The following is a 22018-nucleotide window of genomic DNA, read 5'->3' as shown; positions in this document are numbered from 1 at the left end:
AGCCAGACACTTCCGGAGAGAAAGGCACAGATAGTTCCAAAAATCCCAACCCGAGACCACTTTTCCTGTTCAATTTTAGTGTCATTTTTGTATTTTAACGTATTGATTTAGAATGTGATTTTTTTTCGTTATATAAAATGAATGGTTCAATATGATTGATGACTTGGTCCCATAAAGACGTAGGAATGGCAGTTGATAGTTGCTAATAATGGAGATAATGGACCAAAATAATGGACCAAAAGGATAAGCATGAACAAGACACTGTTGAACTTTTCAACCAGGGGTTAATTACTTTCTTTCAAAAGAGCAGTATCGGTACACAAGCCAGCTGTACTTCCTCTGGTTGTCTGCTACCGCGTATCCAGTCCTTAAAGCTAACAGCTAGCCTGATTGAAACCTCATGGTGTCACACACAACGCTGAGGATTACATCGATTTCTTATTTCTCCACACACTAGTTGTATGTTACAGGTACTCTTATTGTTTCTCATTTAATGTTGGAAGAGCAAAGGCCTTAATTCACTTGCAAGGTTCATTGTTCATGATAGGGAAAAAACTGAATCCATACACACTGGGGTTAGAACCCATATTTTAGCCACTGCACTATTGTCCTTTTCTTTGAAGTCTTCCTAGATATTCCTTGACAGAATCGATCGCTTGGTGACTGACTGGCTCTACGGGCTGTGATTAATAAGAACTATAGGTGTCTTGGCCGGTGTCACTCAGTGGTTGAGCATCAACCCATCTACCAGGAGATCATGGTTTTGATTCCCCATCAGGGCACATGACTGGGTTGCAGGCTCGGTCCCCACTCGGTGACATGCAGGAGGCAGCTGATTGATGATTCTCTCTCATCATTGATGTTTCTATCTCTTTCTCTCCCTCTCCCTTTTTCTCTGAAATCAATAAAAACATATTTTTAAAAAGTTACAGGTGGGATGTACTATCAAAAGGCTTATAATCTAGGTAGAGAGATAAGGATGCCTTAAAACAATAATAGTATAAGGTAGTCTAAGCTGAGTGGAGAATGAGGCAGACAATAGTAAGTTCTGAGAATATGGGGGGGATTCAGGAATGGTCATTCTTCCATAGAAGGCCTCATGGAAGAAGTTGGCTTTGAACTTCACCTTAGAGAACAGGTGTCTTTTTGACAGTTGGTGGTCACGTATGGATCGGGGTCAAATGAATGGACAGCAAAGGTATCAATACAGGGAAGAGCAGCAGGATGTATCGGGGGAAAGCTGTGTAGTCCCTGGAATGCTGAGAGAGCTCAGTGGCTTTGTGTAGAATAGAACTCTATAGTTTGCAACTGCTTGTTTCTTGGTTTAAATGTAAGTATATTCAAAGAGACATTTTATTTTATCACTAGAATGCCAGTTAATGAAAACAGAACGACCAAAGCCAAACACATTTATTATCAGATGTCTCCAGTGGACCACTGTTATAGAGAGAACATTTCATGTAGATACTCCAGAGGAAAGGTAAGAGAGTCATTTTTTTTCTCCCATTTTCTGAAAAAGCAACGGTCAATCTAAAAACCTGTGTGTCTGACCTCACCATCTGTAAATATATGTAAATACCTTTGTAAAATGCTGTAGTCCCTTAAGTATTATTATTATTCTGATATAAGAGATGAGTAACTTATAAAATTGTAAATCAAAATATCTGGAAGTTCTGGTAGATATACTTCTTAAGAGAAAACAACATTAAATGAAGACATTTTTTAATAACCAAGCTACATCTTTTAAAATAATTGTAGGATTGTGTTTGTGTTTAGACTTCTGAGGCCAGAGATGGCCAAGGTGTCAGGTCGCATGCCATCAGTCAGGTGGCCGCCTGGAGTATCGGGAGGAGGATGCTGAGATGGGGTCTCAGCTCAGTGAGGAAGAAAGGACCAGGACTGACTGGCATTGGCCGTCATCGTTGCTGAAGTGGGGAGTGCAACACATTTCCAACCAGCTCCCAGCATCCTCAGGGCCCCATTTTCATCCTCCTGATCCGCTATTTCCTGGAGTCCCCTCCCTTTCCCAGTTCTGTCCAATACCCTTTCATCTGGGGGCTCTGATACTGTCTTAGGTCCAACAACCACCAGCACAAATTCATTTTCCTGCGCATATGTTACCATACTTGACTCAAATCAGCAACTCTGTGAAGTTGAATCTTTTTAGCCTATTTTCCAAATGAATAAATCAGTTCTTAAGAAACTTGTGTGATTAAAAAAAAAACCTCAGAACCTCCCCCTAAAATCTAGTAAATAGTGAAGTACTATTTTAATAATACTTTTTTGATCAATAAACAAAAATGGTAATGTATGTTGCTGCAGAAAACATAGACAAGAAAGAAAAATGGGAAAGATCTAGAAATTACTCATAATCTGATTCTATAACCAGAGTTAAGGACTGATGGTTTTTTTTATACACTTCCAGTCTTATTCTGTGAGATGTATTTAGGTCTTCAGTGCACATACAATTTTGTGTGTCCTCCCTCCAAAGCCACCCCCATCTGCCCTGGGCATTTATCTATGCTGAGTCTTCTGTTTGCTTATACCTTAGCCCCATAGTCGGCAAACTGCGGCTCGCGAGCCACATGCGGCTCTTTGGCCCCTTGAGTGTGGCTCTTCCTAAGCCTTAGGAGTACCCTAATTAAGTTAATAACAATGTACCTACCTATATAGTTTAAGTTTAAAAAATTTGGCTCTCAAAAGAAATTTCAATCGTACTGTTGATATTTGGCTCTGTTGACTAATGAGTTTGCCGACCACTGCTAGCCCATAACTATGGTTGAGCTCATTCCTATGTAATTCCTATGAAATCAGATCTGAGCTTAAAATGTTGCATTTCCTACAAAGCCTCTGACACTGGTAGACTAGGTAGGTCCCGCTGCTATATACTTCCTTATCTCCTTGGACCTTTTGCATCTGGTATACTACTACTATAATCTTTGCCTGCCTTGTTCAGCAGACTATAAGATTCTTGATTGGCAAGGATGATGTCTTCCTTGATCATCATTTTATTTTTAGCGGACAGTCCAGGGGCCGATATAGTGTTTATTGACTTGTTGAATGAATGGGATTTTTCCCATGGCAAGATATATTCTTTGAAAATATTGGTCTTCATGGATTTATAACATCCCATCTAACTTGATTCATTTTGCCTTTGTGTTCGCAAAGCTGGACTTAAGTCATATCTTAAGACTAAACTAGTTTGCTGTTCCTGCAATATTATCATACTACTCTTCTGGATAATCAGTTTTCATTTGCATTTATGACTAGAAGAAAGCAGTTTTATGAAAACCAGCATATTTGTATTTGCGTTAGAGTTTGTTTCCTGAATTTACCTAGAATCTGGTGTTTGGATATTTTATATTGCTTTAATATTAATGGAGACTTAGATGTATTAAGATCTAGAAAAACTCTGTATCTTTTCTACTCTGTCTTCCAGTCTAAAATACTTACCTGTTGCAAATATCTCTACTCTATCTTTTAAAATCTTATATTTATTTCATTAATCATAGAAGTTTGGAATTTATTTTTCCAAAAGAAGAGCTTCTTGTCTTACCTCCATTTATTGAATAATCCATTCTCTTCTAACTAATTATGCTTGAATACTTGTATTTTTAGTATTTTTCTCCCCCCCTTTTGATATTTCTATTATTCTAGCACTAGGATCACATGGTTTTAATTAGAGAAGCCTTATCAAACTTTTAGCTTTCAATAAAGCAAGCCTTTTATTATTGCTATTTTTTTTCAAAATGTTCTTAGCTTTTCTAGTACATTTTAAAAATTGTGATTAAAAACACATGGCATGAAATTTACCAAATTTTAAGTGTACAGTATTGTTAACTCTACGGACAATACTTTGTAGTAGATCTCTAGAATTTCTCATCTTGCATGACCAAAACTCTATGCCCATTGAATGGCAATTTCCCATTTCCCCCTCTCCTGGCTCATATCAAACTTCATTGTTCTTTCTGCCTCTATGAATTTGACTACCTTAGATGTCTCATATAAGTGAAAACATACAATATTTGTCCTTCTGTGACTGGCTTATTTCACTTGAAATAATGCCTTCATGGTTCATTCATGTTGTAGCACATAATAATGTCCCATCCTATGTTTATCCCATATTTCCTTTATCCATTCATCTTTCAATGGACATGTAGGGTTGTTCCATGTTTTGGCTATTTTTAATAATGCTACAGTGAGCACAGGAGTACAAATATCTCTTCAAGATGCTGATTTCATTTTATTTTTGCCAAATGCCCAGAAGTGGGATTGCTGGATCTTAAGGTAGTTCTACTTTTATTTCTTTGAGGAACCTCCACAGAGTTTTCCATAGTGGCTGCACCATTTGACATTCTCACAGCAGTGCATAGGAGTTGCAGTTTTTCCACATTCTTGCTGACACTTGGTATTTTCTACAAATGGTAGACTCAGGTGCAACCCTATAAATAATTGCATTAAATATTAATGGATTAAACATTGCAAGTAAGAGGCAGAGAGTTTCAGAATTGATGAAAATACAAGGCCCACTTATGTGTTGTCTTTAAGAGATGAACTTCAAGACACAGGTAGATTGAAAAGAAATTGATTGAAAAAGATCTGCAAACAGTAAATATAAGAAAGAGATTTGCTATATTATATGAGATTACAAAATAAGATGGATCACCTGAGAGTACCAGGACACTTTAGAATGTTAAAAGGGTCAGTTGAACTCTATGGTATAACAATTATGAATATATATGCATGCAGTAACAGAATTAAAAGAGAATAGACAGTCCCAGGACCATATTTTGAGACTTTAAAATTCTTTTTCAGCAGTTGATAGAGAAGCTAGACAAAAAAAAATCAACAAAGACATAGAAATAGAATAGCACTATCAATCAACTTGATATAATTGATATCTATACCCAGAAGTGGCAGAATACATATTGTTTTCAAATGTACTTAATACATTCACCAGAAGATCATATTCTGGATCATAAAACAATTCTTAATATATTTAGAAATATTGAAATTATACAAAATATGGTCTCTGCCCTCAGTAGAATTGATTAGAAATCAACAAGATAATAAGAAAACCCCAGTATTTGGAAATCAAATAAAACACCTCTTAATAATCATTGGGTCAAAACACAAAATTCACAAGAGCCATTAGAAAATAGTTTTAAAAAAATGATAGTGAAAATAAAGCATGTTAAAACTTGTGGTATGTGGTGAAATGAGTGCTTAGAGGGAGTTTATAAATTCCCATATTTGGAAAGAAGGAAGTTCTCAAGTCAGTAATCTATGCTTCCATCTTGAGAAACTAGAAAAATAGAGTAAATTAAACCCAAGACTAACAGAAAGAAGGAAACAATAGAGAAATCAGGGGGCTTGAAAACAGAAAAATTGTAGAGAATAATCAATTAAACAAAGCTAGTTCTTTGAAACAAAATTAATACAATGGAAATGTCTTGAAAGGTTTTTAAGGAAAATTTAAAAAAAGAAGGCAGAAGTTACCAATACTAACCCTAGAAAACTTGAACAATCCAGTATTAATGAACAAAGTTGAATTAGTAAGCAAAACATTTTTTTTCAAAGAAAACTCTAAGTCCAGGTGGCTTCATTGGTTAAACATTTAAAGAGATATTACCAATCCTACAAAATCTATTACAGAAAATAATAGAGAAGAGAACACTTCCTAACTCATTTTATAAGGCAATGGTCACCCTCATTTAAAAAAAAAAACAGACGAAACTATCATAAGAAGAGAGACCTATACGTCCAATATACTTGTAAATATAGGTGCCAAATTTCTTTTTTTAAAATATATTTTTATTGATTTCAGAAAGGAAGGGAGAGGGGAAAGAGCAATAGGAACATCAATGATGAGAGAGAATCATTGATCGGCCGCCTTCTGCACACCCACGACCAAGGGTCGAGCCTGCAACCTGAATTGAACCCAGAACCCTTCAGTCCACAGGCTCTGTCCACTGAGCCAAACCAACTAGGGCTGGTGCCAAATTTATTAACAAAATTTTGACAAATAGAATTACAAAATATATATATATAAAGGATAATACACCATGACCAAATGGAGTTTATCCCAAGAATTCAGTTGCATTAGCATCTATACATATAAAAGGCTAATATGCGAAGTGTCCCCAACGGGAGTTTGACCGGGAGACCAGGAGTTCTATCACTCACTATGACGTGTGCTGACCACCAGGGAGTGGCTTAGGATGAAGGAAGGTGCTGGCTGGCAGCCAGCTGCCGAGGAGCAGGCCCCGGCCAGCAGCCGGAAGTCCCCGATCGGCTCTGATCACCAGCCAGGCCTAGGGACCCTACCCATGCATGAATTTTGTGCACCGGGCCTCTAGTCTGAAAATAACCCAACTAAACTTACTGTGTTAATGGATAAAGGAGAAAAACTACATGATTATCTCAACAGAAAAAATATTTCACAAAATTCAACATCCCTTTGTAACAAAAACCCTATTGAATAGAAAGAGAAGGGAACTTATTCAACTTAAGGGTATTTACCAAAAAAATATCCTACAGCTTATGCAATACTCAAAGGTTAAGGCTCAATGCTTTCTCTTTAACACCTGGAACAAAGTAAATGCCTGCTCGCACCACTTTTATTTTACATTGTATTGATGGTCTGGTCTTCTGTATTATAAGGCAAGAAAAAGAAAAAAAAAGGCAAACGCATTAGGAAAAAGGCAAACACATGTAAAACTGCCCGTACATGTAGACAACATGGTTGCATGTTTACAAAATCCAGAAAAATAAGAGCTACTAGAACTAAGAAATGAATTTAGTAAGTCTGGAGGTTAAAAGTCAATGTACAATAAACAACTGTATTTCTAAATACTAGCAAAACATTAAATTTACAAAACCCTGGACAATAAAGAATACTTAGATATAAAGTCAATTGAAGATGTGCAAGAACTTTTCACAGAAAAATTCCAAAACATTGCTCTGGGACGTTAAAGACCTACATAAATGCGGAGCTATACCATATTCATGGATTGGAAGGCTTAATTTATTAAAATGCCAATTCCTTCCAAACTGATCTATAGATTTAATGCAATTCCATTGAAAATTCTAATGGACTTTAAGAAATCTATAAGTTGATTTTGAAACTTATATGGAAATAAATGATCCTTGATCTGATGAGACAACTGTCAAAAAGTAAAAGCTTTATATTAGTGCTCAAGAGACTTATTAATTAAGCTACAATTTATGCCTGCCATTTAAAAAAAAAAAAGAAATTTGCCTATGATCTGGGAACAGTGAAAGGTTTTGGCTTTGAAAACCTTTTCTTAGAACTTTTGTTGGACTACAGTGAAGATCTTGAGTATGTCAATGATGACTACGGTAAGTGCAACAAATAAGTGCAAAAAACTTTTGGGGGTCAATTTTACTTTGTAAGTAAGATGAGTACGGACAATTAAAATGTAACTGTACTTTTAAAGTACTTTTAACTGAATTTTCTTATAATCCTTTACTTCTTTTTCTTAACATACCTCCAAATAAATGCTACAACAAACATTATGCTGTAATTAATTTCTTGGGATTAATTCCACACTGAAGTAAGCGTGGGAGAATGTGTTCATGAGCCTGTGTGTGTGTGCGCATGTGTGTGCTTGCATGCATGTGTGTGTGTGTGTGTGTGTGAGTGTGTGTTATCATGGAGACTTTATTTGTATATATTTCATATAAAAAGGAAATATTCGAATTGGTTACCATCCTCTGTTAATGAGAATTTGCACTTGATCTATAGGGAAGAATGGACGGAAGCTATTCAGGCCGTAGCAGACAGACTCCAGAGGCAAGAGGAAGAGAGGATGAGTTGTTGCAGTCCAACCTCACAAATTGATAATATAGGGGAGGAGGAGATGGATGCTTCTGCAACCCATCATAAAAGAAAGGTAGGAAGTAATGACTTGCTCCTCTATTTGGCGCACGTATGAGTATGGAAGAAATGTGCTAAAAATGGCAATTTGCAAAAAATGGCAGCCTATTATCTTATACTAGAGGCCCAGTGCACAAATTCGTGCATGGGTGGGGTCCGGATGGCCCAGCCCCAATTGGGGCAGATCAGGGCCTGGCCTGTCAGGAGGAGGAGATGGTGGGGGGTTGGCTGGCTGGCCCACCCTGATTGGGGCCTTATCAGGGCCGGACCAGCTGAGGGGAGGGGCCGAGGGCCGATCAGGGTGGTGGGGGCCCAGTGGGGGCGGGGCCGGCCAGGGGGAGGGTCTGCAGGCAGTTGGTTGGCAGCCCTGCCCCTGATGGAGTGGTGGGGGCCTATCTGGGGTGAGGCCCGCCTGGGGGAGGAGCTGCAGGAGGTTGGCCGCTGGCCCTGCCCCCTATTGGGGCAGGGGGTCATTCTGGGGCCGGACCAGCCAGGATAGGGGTGGTGCGGGCCCATTGGGGGCAGGACTGGCTGGGGGGAGGGGTTGTAGGAGGTTGGCCGACCAGGCCCACCCCCTATTGGAGTGGGGGGACAATCAGGGGAGGGCTGGCCAGGGGTAGGGGCCGCAGGTCGGTCAGGATGGTGGGGGCCCATTGGGGGTAGGGCTCCTGAGGGGAGAGGCTGCAGGAGGTTGGCTGGTTGGCCCTGTCTCCTATTGGGGTTGGGGGGGTGATCAGGGGCAGGGCCGGCCTGGGGGAGAGGCTGCAGATCAAAGGGTGGGTCGATCAGGGGTGGGGCTTGCTGGTGGGGAATGGTGGCAGCGGGGTTGGCCGGCCGCCTTGCCCTCGATCAGGGTGAGAGAGGCTGATCAGGGGTGGGGCTGACTGGGGGAAGGTGCCCCGCCCCCCAATTGGGCTGGTTCGCTGGCCACAGTGGGCATCATAGCGACCAGTGTTCTGGTCACTGGCTTTTTATATATATAGATGCCTGGCTACAGTAACTCAAAGCTATGGTTAGCGTTTGGAGAGAGAGAGAAGAGATGGTGGGACCTCTGAGGTCATGTGATCTATCACTGCCTGGCCCAGTCGTTGTAGAAATTGATCAGAGTAGAGCTTTCCCTTTCCTGAGAGAGAGAACCAGAGGCAGGCGGTGGAGGGGTGAACTTCTGTGTCCTTTTCTGAGTGATTCCTTGTATTCCTCTTCAATTACATATTCATATTTTAACCAAATTTTTGGACTAGGCAGTCTTTTTCTTATATTCTAGAACAGCCGTGGGCAAACTACGGCCCGCGGGCCGAATCCGGCCCGTTTGAAATGAATAAAACTAAAAAAAAAAAAAGACCGTACCCTTTTATGTAATGATGTTTACTTTGAATTTATATTAGTTCACACAAACACTCCATCCCTGCTTCTGTTCCGGCCCTCCGGTCCAGTTTAGGAACCCATTGTGGCCCTCGAGTCAAAAAGTTTGCCCCCCCCCCTGTTCTAGAATCTATAATGTGATTTGAATACATTTATTAAGCACTTGTGATGTGTGCACATGTATGTCTTAGCCTAAAGCAGCCACACTGATATGTTGGAGATTATGTAAAGGAAAGAGTATTTCTATATAAAATGTTTACCTAACAAATCTTAGAATTGGGTTTTGGGTAATTAATTTTTCTGGGGAGTAACCATGCTCTCATTATTGAATGAAATCTTATTGTAACTTTAACACCGTCCAAAAGAGGAAAACATTGTGTAATAGGTTACATTTCATTTGTAAAGACTAGATAATTACTGTGTCTACCACGCTGAACATGAGCATTTGGTATCAAAGATACTTTCAAATGTTCTGAAAGTTTGTCAAAATAGATATGAAATCTGCTTCTGATTTTATCACATAGAATTTTTTTTACTAATATCAATTTCCATGCAAATTCCTTTTTTTAAAGATTGACAGAATAACTGGCAGAAGCTGTGAAATTGAGAGTTAAGACTGTCATACTTTTGAAAACTCTCCTTGTTCCTGAGAATCGCATCCTCGAGGACTATAGTAATACTTTATAATTACATATTACTTTTCATCTGAGAATGTCATAAAGCGGTTTAAAAATTCTTCTTTGGTTTTACCCCTACGGATTCAGTTTCAGCTGATATGACATTAAGTAATAGGATACAGCAAGTATTATTTTCCGGTGATTTTAGATAAAAAAGAAAAAAGCAAGGAGGGCCCAGCCGGTGTCGCTCAGTGGTTGAGCTTTGACTTATGAACCAGGAGCTCACGGTTCGATTCCCAGTTGGGGCACAAACCTGGGTTGTGGGTTCGGTTCCCAGTGTGGGGAGTGCAAGAGCCAGTCAATGATTCTCTCTCATGGTTGATGTTTCTCTCTCTCTCTCTCTCCCTTCTCTCTGAAATAAATAAAAATACTAACATGTTGGGAAAACAAAACAAGAACCACAAGGAGGGTCCTACTCAAATCAAGCTTTATCCTATTCATGAGAACAATGTTTTTCTTTATTGCATAGAACCAACTACCCAAGTTTAACGTCTTCAAACAATCCCTGGGTGTTATTTCTCACGCTTTCCCCGTTTGCTTGGGCAATTCTGCTGGCCGCCAACCTATCTCCCAGGCAGCTGCCTTCACCTGGCAGTGGGCTGGGCTGGAAAGTGCCAGAACGCCTTTCTCACGTGTCTGGGTTCTGGGTCCCCCTCACGGGACCTCCCTTCCTTCCAGCAAAAGCCCAGGCTTCCCACAGCCCGAGCGGACAGGGTGAAGGCTGGGTGTGGACCTGGCAGTGTGGGGCTCTGCTGTGTTCACCGCTGGACCAGCACCAGCCCAGGGAGAGGGAAGGTCGACCCCGCCTCCTAAGGGGAAGAGTGACAGGTGCATCAGGGAGGAGGGGCAGTAAACATTCTGTATATTTAGTCCCGTTTGTTTGATTGTTAGTTGAATTAATAAATGCACTTTATTATTTCCCAATGCCTCTTGCTGCTTTTCTTTTGAACTAGAGATACCATTGAATGCTTAACACGCCATAACTTGACATTCGGGAAAACTGTGGGTAGTATACAATGTTGGAAATAAACATAGGCATTCATTTGTAACATTTTTAGAATTCTTACATGTATTTGCATAAAAGATATTGATTGGCTTGTAGTTTTCTGATAATGTTTCTGTCTGGTTTTGGTGTCAGGGTAATGGTTACCTCATAAAATGAATCGGGGAAATGTTTTCTCCTTTTCCATTTTTGTACACCATTGCTGTTATTTCTTCCTTAAATGTTTATACAATTCACCAGCACAGCCATCTGTTCTAGGAGTTTTCTTTGACTAATAATTTGAGTAGCTGAGGAATTTGAGGTTCAAAATTATTGTCTCCAGTATCTGAGGATCGCTTCAGTGGTTTCCAGCATCTATGACTGCCGATGGGGCAGCCAGTGCCATCTGATTCTTACTCATTACAGAGAGCGCTTGGTGAAATTTGCTTCTGAGTGGATATTGCAGATGAGTGGAATATTTACAAATAAATTGCATGAAATATTTCATATATTTTTTAATTTGTATTTTTCAGACAATGAATGATTTTGACTATTTGAAACTACTAGGTAAAGGCACTTTTGGGAAAGTTATTTTGGTTCGAGAGAAGGCAAGTGGGAAGTATTATGCTATGAAGATTCTGAAGAAAGAAGTTATTATTGCAAAGGTAACTGTAAGTTTTGTTTACACTGTACACACATGTGTGTCCTCACACGTACGCATGGTTAGTGTCGAAATTCCATTCAGTAACCAAAACGTTGGTTGTAGGCTATTGTTAACAACATCTATTATCTTAATATTTGTAGTATGAAAACTTTCAAACATGTATAGTATTATCTAAGTATTATATAGTATATCTAAGTATTATCTAAGTATTATATACTGAAGTTATTTTATTACCTTGAGGAGATAGAAATATTTATTCTATGTGTGTTTGGGAGAATGTTTTTACTATATATTTGTGAACTCGATCACTAATTGCACTAATGTTGCTTTTTATTTCCCCCCAACATTCTGAATTTCTTATTGAATAAGAGGGATTAGAATAACAGATGATTTGTACTCATAAATTATACAGCTTATATTTGTTGAATGGAAAAACAGCCTTAATAAATTTGAAAATACGAGAATAATGAAACTAAAAGCAATAGTTTTTGAAATTTTTTTCAGGAGGCCTAACACCTTCTCATAGCTTCGTTCACCTCTGCAAATAATGAACGCGTTAATGATGCCAGTTCTCAGGGTTCTAAATTAAATCCCAGTTCCCTCCAGAGGCAAATTTGATCTACTTTGTAAGTTGGTCCAAGCTTTGTCTTGCTGAATTCGACAGTGACATATAGTATTACTGTTACCCGCTGTAGACGACTTCAGCTTTCGATGACTTACAGTATTTCCTGTCTGGGGTGAATTGCTCCTCCCACTTGGTGAGGTTACGCTCCTGTGTCTTGGACATTTCTTTCAACCTCAGCTTCTTAGTAGTCAGTGCTGGTGTGGGAAGGAATGTTGACCTGGACGCAGACGGGCCTAGGATTGTATCCCCGCTTTGCAAATGACCACCTAATGACCTTTCCCAAGCAGTTTTGGGGGGAGTACCACTCCCTCGAGGACATTTGACCATATTTGGGGGTGGGGGGGGGGGGGTGGGAGGGGGACATATACGCTTATCAAGATGACTCGGAAGGAAAAGACTGACTGTGGTCAGGTAGAGGCCAAGCATGCTAACAGCTCGCAGCGAGCGGAGCAGCCCAGGAGAATCGCAGTTTTTTCATTTGTAAACATTTTATTTGTGGGAAGCAGTGTTCCCTGACAAGAATCTGATGTTGGCCCGGCTGGTGTGGCTCAGTGGTTGAGCGTCAACCTATGAACCAGGAGGTCGCGGTTCGATTCCCGGTCAGGGCACACGCCCGGGATGTGGGCTCGATCCCCAGCATGGGGCGTGCGGGAGGCAGCCAATCCATGATTCTCTGTCATCATGGATGTTTCTATCTCTCTCTCCCTCTTTCTTCCTCTCTCTAAAATCAATAAAAATATATATTTTTAAAAAAGAATCTGATTTCGAATAGAATATGTAAAGGATTCAGCATAACACCTGACATGTATGGTAATTAAACTGGTGTTTTCTGTAGGCTCTGCTACTTACTAACTAAACGATCCCAAACACATTATTCAACGTTTTGTTGCCTTGGTTTTCTCACCTGGAAAGTGAGGGTCCTGATCGTGTCCCTCTCATAGGGCTGTTGTCAAGATCCAAGGAATGAATAAAGAAATGGAATAGCACCTGCCATCATTATTGAATACATTTACTTATAGTTTGAATAAAATTAACATTGCATTAAATGAAAATAAATATATTATTGTTACGTATTTGCTCTGATGATGATGATTACCGCCTGCTGTGTACCATGCCTGAGTAAATGTCATCTCCATTCCGTTTTTCCTTTCTTACATAAGCCTCTCTTGGATTCTGTCTTATCTCACTAATTAATTATACTTTTCTGAGTAGCTGTACAAAGCCGGGTATATTTCACAAATGATAGACTATCCTGTTTGCTGTAGGTCCTCGCTGCTTTCCCCAACAAGTTCATTTATCAGTTTCTTGAAGGGAAATAGGCTCATTCATAGCGAAGTGATTAACAATATGACATTTTCGAGTCTGACAAGGCCTGGGGTTTGAATCCTGAGGTGCCGGTCTCGGCCTCGTCTCAGCAGTGAATGAAGTCCATCTGCCTTATTACTGTGGACATTACCTTGATCATCTGGTAAACTGGTGTCTGCCAGGGTTAGCCATGGTAACGTTCTGATGGTTCCCTTTTTAATTAACAAATGTCTTAGAGGAATAGCCTTTTTTCTTCTTAAAATGTTGCCCACTATTAACATCTGTCAGTGGATCTTGTCTACTACAAGTATTGCCATGGTCTAGTATTGATGGTTTTCTATTTCCCCCATTCTTCATACATTCATTCTTACACTAACTAAAGGTTTGCCAATTTTGTTAATCTTTTCAAAGAACCAACTCTTTGTTTTCATTGATTTTCCCTGTTCTCTATTTTATTTATCTGTGCTTAAATCTTTATTATTTTCTTCCTTCTGCTCGCGTTAGGTTTAATTTGTTCCCTTCCTAGTTCCTTAAGTTGTGCAGTTAGTTAGTTGTGGATTTGAGGTCTTTTTCTGTTTCTTTTTTTTTTTTTTTTTAACCCTCACGGGAGGATTTGTCTTTTTTACTTTTTATAATTGATTTTAGAGAGAGGGGGAGAGGGAGGGGGAGAGAAAGAGAAACATCGATGAGTTGCCTCTCAGACACAACCCGACTGAGGATTAAACCCACAACCTAAGTATGTGTCCTGACTGGGAATCAAACCTGCACCCTTTCAGTGTATAGGGTGATGCTCCAACCAACTGAGCTACACCTGCCAGGGATCTTTTAAAAAAAAAAAAAAATGTAAGTGTTTAAGGCTATGATTTCCCCCTTAACATTGCTTTTCCTGAGTCTCATCAATTTTGTATGTTTTTTTTCTTTTCACTCATTATTCAGTATTTTCTACGTTAATTTCCTTCATGATTTCTTCTTTCAACCATTAGTTGTAATTAATAACTTTCTCAGTTTTCCTGCAGTTTTTTACTTCTAACTGTATCCCAGCGTGGTTGGCGAAGGTACTTGGTCTGATGTCTACCTGTTCAATCAATTGAGACGTAATTTGTGGCATAGCATATGGTGCATCTTTGGGATCTGTCCCACGTGCCCTGGAGAGGACGGCTCGCTCTGTGCAGGGTAGAGTGTTCCGTGGGTGTCCATAGACCTGGGTGGTTACTGTGTTCAGTCTTCTATTTCCTTACAATTTCCTGTCTGGCTGGCCAAGCGCATTGAAGTCTCCAGCTATTGTTGTGGGACTAAATATTTTCTCTTCAGTTCTGTCCATTTTTGTTTTATGTATTTTGATGGTCTGTTATTAAGCCCATAAATGTTTATAATTATAATTCTTATTATTTTGAACCTCTTATTAATACACACATAATGTCACTTTCTGTGTCTCTTAGGACCTTTTTGTTGTTCTGATAACGCGCAGGCTACCCCTGCCCCTGCTCTGTTCTGTTTATCGTTTGCATCCTTTCACCTTCAATATATTTGTTCCTTCAAAGCCTTGCGGTATTCGGTGTGCAGCCCTTCATCTCTGGCCAAAGAGCCAACAGGATGGCCTGACAGATTGAACGTAGGGGAGGAGAGAAAGGAGGAGTTGAGGGTCGTTGCCCGATTTCTTGGCCGAGCAATGGGAAGGATATTCACAGTGACGCGGGTGATGTTTTCGTGGGGGAGAAACAAGCTTTTGGATGGCGGATTAGAAATTAGGATTTGGACATAATTGATTTGATATTTTTGTTAGACACTCCAGTTTAAGTCTATCAAATATCCACCCCGGGATTGAGGGAAGCAGCCTGGGGGTGAGAAGTCAGCTTTGGAAGACCATTGATTGCCATGTACCCTGTACACCAAGCATGTCAAACTCAAAGGCTAACACGGGCCAAATAAACGAGGCATGCGGCCCATGGGCTGCGAGTTTGACATGCTTGCTGTACACTGAGCCTTAGTCTGGCTGAGGGCACCCAGAGTCCTGGGGGCACCCAGAGGATGAGGGTTCAGAGGTGAGGAACCAGCAAAAAGACAGAAAAGGTGACCTCGCAAAGGAGGAGAATTAAGAGATTATGACGCCCTGGACACCAGGTTTCCAGGGAAGAGAGTGATCCAGTGTGCCACGTATTATGAATGACTCCCGTTCTGAGTAGGAAGCAAGCTGGCCTTTTGAAAGAGTGAGGGAGTGAGGTTGAGATGGAGGGAGACGACTTGAGATCAGACAACCTGGGCTCCAGCCCCTGGGCGGCACTGACTAGGGGCCCTCACAGGGCTGTTGGTGCATCTCAGCGCCTGTGCAAGGCGTGTACCCGGCCTGGGGAAGGTTTAAAACAAAATCTTTTTCCAGCCCTAGACACTTCGGCTCAGTGGGTAGAGTGTCGGCCTGCAGACCGAAGGGTCCCAGGTTCGATTCCGGTCAAGGGCATGCACCTCTGTTGCAGGCTCCTCCCCATCCCAGGCCCTGGTCGGGGCTCATGCTGGAGACAACCAATTCACATCACTATTTCTCTCTTTCTCTCTTTTCCACTCTCTCTAAAAATCAATGGAAAAATATCCTTGGGTGAGGATTAAAATAATAATAATAAATTAATAAATTTTTTTCCGTCTCTAGGTTTTACCTCTCCTGGGCTCAGAAAAATGGTGACGTTTTTCTGTCGGTGCTCAGAACATCCTGAAAGGCTTACCTGTTTCTCTTGCAGGATGAAGTGGCTCACACCCTCACCGAGAGCCGGGTATTGAAGAACACGAGGCATCCCTTCTTGACAGTAAGTGACTAGCGGACACATGTGTCATCACAACAATTCAGACGAGAGGGGCTTTGACAGAACTAAGCTAAGAAAAGGAACATTTTCAATACCCTTCATTCAGGTGCGCCCTTTCTGTGTGGAAAGCTGTAAGTCAGATTTCTTGGAAATTATCGGAATGTAAGGACTGAATTTGCAACATGCATGCATCTGTAATCCCTCCCATTATGCAGCTACGACTTCTGGGAGATTTCTTTTTTCCTCCCATGAATTTCACTACCTTGAATACAAATAACTCATACAGCAGTACATCAACGCTGCCATTTGAAATAGACCCCTGAGAACATGGTGGACTTAAAAAGGGGCCAGCTGAAAAGATTAGCAGTAAACGTAAGGGTTTTATGCTTCTTTGGTTTGTATATAAATATATACATGATCAGGCAACGTTGTCTGCACATGTGAAAGGAAGAAATCTTTGCTGCCTTTTTTGTAGAAATTGAGACTTCTTGTTAGTGATAGAGTGCTTTCACTAAATGCTGAACACATGACATGAAAGGCAGGATCAGTCATGATATTTCTTCACCAGACAAAGTATAAACTGTGACTTAGTTACGAAGCAAACCGATTTTTTTTTTAGTCCTGTTCCTTGACTGATTGTAATTGAGGCGTAATTTGCAAAGTTTCTATATAGTTCTGATTTCAGTGAAGTACATTAAGATTAAAAGTAACAGCTAGACTTTCAAAAGGAGGAATGATTTTATTCATTGTAAACTCAGTGGAACAATAGACCATAGGGGTACACATTGTGGCCGAGTTTTCCCTTCAGCGTAACCTTGACTGTATTTAAGAGATTTTAAAGGGTCTTTTAAAGATGTAGGATTTCCTGATGTAGGAATTTTCACAGGTATCATCAGATATCTAGACTTAATGTTACATTGTTGTGTGTTTTTTGTCTAGTATATGAAGATAGTTCTGCAGTCTTTATAACCTATAAAATTACATGTTATGTACCCTATGTGCAAAAAGTTACGTTGTAATGATTAGATCCCCAAATATAACGACTATAACTGTCTTAGCCCTCCACTAGAGTAATTTGTCGGCCTCGCTCTGCGATCTATGGATAAGAGCTTTGGGAACCCACACAGTGTGGAATGGATGGCACACTCGGTTGAGAGGTGCGCCTCACAATTTCTAAGTTAATCTTTACTTAAAGTGTTAATTTTCCCCTAGCAATACCCACTGCTGAGCTCAACGTCAATTGTCTTACGTTTCCCATAAACTCTACCTTAAGCACTCTCGAGGGGAAATAGACTGGTGAGGAATGCTAACAGTTCATTTCATCATACTGCTTACTGTTTCTGAGTGTTCTGTTTTGGTGCCATTATAACAATGTAGGATTATAATATAACATTTTTTCTTTTTTCATTTCAAGTCCTTGAAATATTCCTTCCAGACAAAAGACCGTTTGTGTTTTGTGATGGAATATGTCAATGGGGGCGAGGTGAGTGACCGCTAAACCCAGCACCTGCATTTGCATGGTAATTCTGCCAGCCGTTTTACAAAGTTATTAAAATATAAGTTGTAATATCACCGTTCTCTGCTTCGCGGGAGGGCTTTGGGTAGCTCTTTCTACTATTCAGCAGATGGGAGCAGAGTAATTCCTAATGAAATGTAATGATTGTTTATTTTTAAATAACTTCTTTCATATATTGGCAAATGTAATCATATTCTACTTTTTCCTGTATTTTTCAAGTGTAAAAAAATGTATCAAAAGTAAAATCATGAAATCATTTAATTGTGAAAATTAGAAATGTAGGATTTATGATGCTTTACGAAGTTCTTAAGTCTGTGAAAATTGCAACACACTCTTTTACTCGTTGTAAACACAGTGGAACAATAGACTATAGGACTCATTGTGACTAAGTTTTCCCTTTTTCTGCATAGTAGTCAGAGTAACCGTGACTGTATTTAAGAGAGATTTTAAGGGGTCTCGCAGTTTTAAAGAGGAATCCAATTAGTAGTAAATTTCACCTATTGCTTTAGTCCTCATCCTGTCTCCTCCCTATTTTGATCTAAATCAATGTGAGGGCAAAATATAATTTATTGAAATAGTTCATGGCAAATCTTTTACATTGTGGGCTTTCTGAAGTAAATTTAAACTTAATAAGTAGGGGCTTATATCTCACCGACCTTAAAAGTCTCATTTTCCAAAATAAATTAAATATCCTGTGTAGAATATTTTCTCCTGTAAGTCATTGTAGGAATGAGCTCATGGCAAAAATTCGCTTCTCCATTTGGTGAGCACATTTGCGGTGCCTGGGCAAGTGTGAGTTTATCATAACGTTTTAAGACACCGTCCTTTCTACGAAGGAGTTCATCATTTATCTTATAAGTGTGTTACAAATTAGAAGATAGAGTGAAAGGCCTCAGTGCAAATAAATCCATAAGAGAGATTGCTTTATGGGTGACCTAGGGTTTAGGGGAGGCCTTGAGTGAGGTCTCAGCGGGGGAGCTCATTGAAGAAGCTATTCCAGGCCCAGGGGATGATCTAGCAGCGTCTCTGGTTGGTGAGCGCAGGGCGAGAACTTGAGCAGTGAGATCATCAGAGCCCAGCTTTCAGAACGGGGCCCTTGCAGTCAGATGCTGTCTGAGAACATACACAGAAGATGGGTGTCTCGGAATTGTATGGGATTGATATGTCTTAACAGCCAATTAACTGAGCGTGGATAGAAAGACAAACATCAACACTGGTTTTTGGTTGCAATCAGGGAGAATTAATTAATAGAGTGAACTTACCAAGAATGTATTGAGGGTAATATTATAAACTTCGTTTTGAAAAGGTTGGATGGATGGATGGATGGATGGATGGATGGATGGATGGATGGATGAGTAGATGACCAGGGGGGAGAATAATACAGGGAAATCTATAAACTGCAGCTAAATCTCAGAGAAACACTCTTGAATTAGAGAAATTTCCTTACACAGTTTCATGTGTTTGCATCTGTTATAATAATGATCACATTGAATATCTTTTCCTAGAGCAGTGGTTCTCAACCTTCCTAATGCTGTGACCCTTTAATACAGTTCCTCATGTTGTGGTGACCCCCGATTTCATTGGTACAAATTGAACATAATTGAAGCATAGTGATTAATCACAAAAACAATATGTAATTATATATGTGTTTTCCAGTGGTCTTAGGTGACCCCGGTGAAAGGGTTGTTCAACCACCAAGAGGTTGCGACCCACAGGTTGAGAACCACTGTCTTAGAGGGAGCTAGCTAGCTGGCACTTGTACTTTTATTATACACCTGGAGTACTTCTGAGATTGATTAATTAAAGGTTATTGAAAAAACTTTACACACAAAAGCGTATTTTCAGACTAGCGGAATGGTTTTCTTTAGCATTGACACTCCTATAGTATTTCTATTGTTTGGCATTTCTTCTCTTTTTGCAGAATTTCTGTTTTGGGAATCTATAATGATAAAAGGGTAATATGCTAATTAGACCAGATGTCCTTCTGGGCATCATTCTGGACGTCCTTCCAGACGAAGCCGGACCCAGAGGGAAGCTGGTGCCAGCAGCCAGGGGAAGGAAGGCCTACTCTTGCACAAATTTTTGTGCATCGGCCCTCTAGTATATTATAAAAGACTAAATTATTTAATGTATTAAAGCAGGTGAGCTGATCTGTATGTGATATTTTATTTTAAAGTACATGGATAGTATAGCATTGCCACATATATATATATATATAATGAAAATTTAATTACTTATTTTTGTACAATTTTAGTAAAAATGGAAGTTTTGCGTATGTAATCTCCCAATTTATTCTCTCAGGTTATCAAAAGTACTCATATATTTTAAGTGTACTTCATAAATACAGACAGTTATTTAATTGGTGGAACTTAATGGGATTATTTCAGTTCCTAAACGCATCGCTTCTGGGAAGGGAAGCTGCTAGGAAGTCCAGGGCGATTGATTTACTTTTGGTTTTGCTTTAGGTTCACCTTGTCATTTATTCTGCCCAGGGATGCTTCCTGAAAATGCAGAAAACTCAATTGCTGTAGAAAAATACTAACCATAGTACTTAGGTGTTTGAAATAAGACTGAAATAGAAGTAAAGTGAGGGGAGCTATGAACTCACACATACAATCCACAGCAGCACCCATAGATGCACGCAGAGGGGAACATGTGTGTGAGACCTAGCGGTCTGAGCGGGAGAATACTGTCCTGGCGGAGAGCGAGCTCAGGTAAATTTATGGTACTTCCCCCAACAGCAGCATCCCAGGCCTCTTCACAGCCAACGTTCTCCCTGAGATGGCCTTCTTTCGTGGGCCCGGGGAAGGAGTTTTCACTCAACTCATACTTATGGTCTGTTGACTTTTAATTAGCAATAGCATCCTTTCAGTCTGTGTTCTGAATTTATCTTGAAATATAAATGCAACAGTTGAGACATTTCTTATACTTTCTCCACATGTTAGGAATATGTGGACTTCTTTCAGCCTAATATTCTGCACAGGAGTTTAGCACACTTTTGGCCATGCTTGGTATTATCACTACGTTTGCCAGTATTGATTAAAGCACTAAACACACTTTTTTTAGATATATTTTTATTGATTTCAGAGAGGAAGGGAGGAGAAAGAGATGGAAACATCGATGATGAGAAAGAATCATTGATTGGCTGCCTCCTGCACGCCCCCTATTGGGGATCGAGCCTGCAACCCGGACATGTGCCCTGACCTGGAATGAACCATGACCTCCTGGTTCATAGGTTGACGCTCAACCACTGAGCCACACTAGCAGGGCATAAATAACCTTATATGTAAGTGGATTCTGAATAAATACTGGTTGCAAAAAATCAACAGTGGGGACTTGTAGGCCTGTCAGTATAATGGAGTCCCATCATAATTGAATTTACCTTATATGAATTCAGAGAAATAGGCTCAGCAAGAGCTGGAGAAGCCTGAGGCAGATCCTGGGCAGAAGGAGCCAGATGAGAGAAGCCTTAGCGATTAGGGAGAGTATGTTACGTATAAGAGTGTAGTACAAGCATGTCAAACTCGCAGCCCGCGGGCCGCATGCCTCATTTATTTGGTCCATGTTAGCCTTTGAGTTTGACATGCTTGGTGTAGTATATCCTGTGGGGTAACAACCGAAAGTCTTCATTGGACTTCACATCTACTCGCTCCTAAGCTCTTCCGTCTTCCTGGGCTGATACCAGGGGTGCACTTGGGCTGAAGGACAGCATGTACAGGGTAGCTTGGAACTCAGCAGATCAAGGTTATGAAAGTGAGTTCAGTGCAGCCCTTAGGTGGGCAGTAAGTCAGCATTCGTAGAAAACTTGTAAAAGCACTCTAATATTCACATTGCTGCTGGCATGGCCAGTCCATGCTCTTTTTGTAGCTTATATATTACCAAATTCACATGAGCAGAAAAATAATCTGGGTGGGGGGAGGGGGAGGTGTAAACTGAAAGCCGACTAAGGTGTGGTCAATTGTTTAGTTGGGTTTAGAGCAGTGATGGCGAACCTATGACATGCGTGTCAGAGGTGACACTCGAACTCATTTTTTTGGTTGATTTTTCTTTGTTAAATGGCATTTAAATATATAACATACATATCAAAAATATAAGTCTCTGTTTTACTATGGTTGCAAATATCAAAAAATTTCTATATGTGACACGGCACCAGAGTTAAGTGAGGGTTTTTCAAAATGCTGACACGCCAAGCTCA

At 40.1% G+C, this 22018-nt stretch overlaps 1 protein-coding gene across 8 annotated transcripts in view; it reads left to right on the top strand.

The window, feature by feature from the left end:
* AKT3 (AKT serine/threonine kinase 3) overlaps positions 1-22018 on the top strand; it is a 228266-nt gene that overhangs the window by 139276 nt on the left and 66972 nt on the right. For all 8 annotated transcript variants that reach the window (XR_011469357.1, XR_011469355.1, XR_011469356.1 and 5 more), the window contains 5 exons: positions 1369-1480; positions 7769-7916; positions 11455-11586; positions 16245-16310; positions 17722-17790. Coding sequence is in view for 5 of the 8 variants with exons in the window: in XM_070401367.1 (XP_070257468.1) it covers positions 1369-1480; positions 7769-7916; positions 11455-11586; positions 16245-16310; positions 17722-17790 (527 nt within the window). In the remaining 3 variants the exon portion in view is untranslated. The remainder of the gene's footprint in view (positions 1-1368; positions 1481-7768; positions 7917-11454; positions 11587-16244; positions 16311-17721; positions 17791-22018) is intronic.

The sequence above is a fragment of the Myotis yumanensis genome, unplaced genomic scaffold (assembly GCF_028538775.1).
Source record: "Myotis yumanensis isolate MYYU_CA2020_CCGP unplaced genomic scaffold, mMyoYum1.0.hap1 SCAF_22, whole genome shotgun sequence".
Lineage (NCBI taxonomy): Eukaryota > Metazoa > Chordata > Mammalia > Chiroptera > Vespertilionidae > Myotis > Myotis yumanensis.
The sequence above is the reverse complement of the archived record's forward strand: the minus strand, read 5'-3'. Positions and strand labels throughout refer to the sequence as shown.